Here is a 443-nt window from a genome sequence, read left to right on the forward strand (position 1 = left end):
GCGCAGGTGTCTCAGTCACCTTGACCGCAGGGCCCTGCCAGCCGCAGCCCCGCCGGCTCTGCTGCCTGCCTGCCTCCATCTCACCCGTGCAGTTGGTGGGCGGGTGAGCGCGGCCTCCAGGGCTGCAGGTGGCTGGGCCCTCGCCGGCTCTCTGACCTGCACCCTCCGTTCCAGGTGCTGGGGAGTCGGGGAAGAGCACCATCGTCAAGCAGATGAAGTGAGTGCTGTGTGCGGACGGTCTCCCCTCTCCTGGGCCCGGTTCAGGGCGCTCCCAGAGGCAGCCATCCGTCCTCAGAACCCGGGGTGTGGGGGCAGTTCCGTCCTCTCTGAAGTGGGTCCCTGCAGGCCCCAGTCCCCCAGGTGGTCATGTGCTCTCTGTGGCCATTAACCCCGCCCCCTGGCTGCCAGGATCATCCATGAGGACGGCTACTCGGAGGAGGAAT

At 67.7% G+C, this 443-nt stretch overlaps 1 protein-coding gene across 1 annotated transcript in view; it reads left to right on the plus strand.

Annotated features, from left to right (window-relative positions):
- GNAI2 (guanine nucleotide binding protein (G protein), alpha inhibiting activity polypeptide 2) overlaps positions 1-443 on the plus strand; it is a 17,517-nt gene that overhangs the window by 11,908 nt on the left and 5,166 nt on the right. Inside the window, 2 exon segments of the mRNA XM_006779677.2 lie at positions 175-217; positions 409-443. The exon segment at positions 409-443 is cut by the window's right edge and continues 128 nt beyond it. Of these exon segments, the coding sequence (XP_006779740.1) occupies positions 213-217; positions 409-443 (40 nt within the window). The 5' untranslated portion in view covers positions 175-212.

The sequence above is a fragment of the Myotis davidii genome, unplaced genomic scaffold (assembly GCF_000327345.1).
Source record: "Myotis davidii unplaced genomic scaffold, ASM32734v1 scaffold663, whole genome shotgun sequence".
Classification (NCBI taxonomy): Eukaryota; Metazoa; Chordata; class Mammalia; order Chiroptera; family Vespertilionidae; genus Myotis; species Myotis davidii.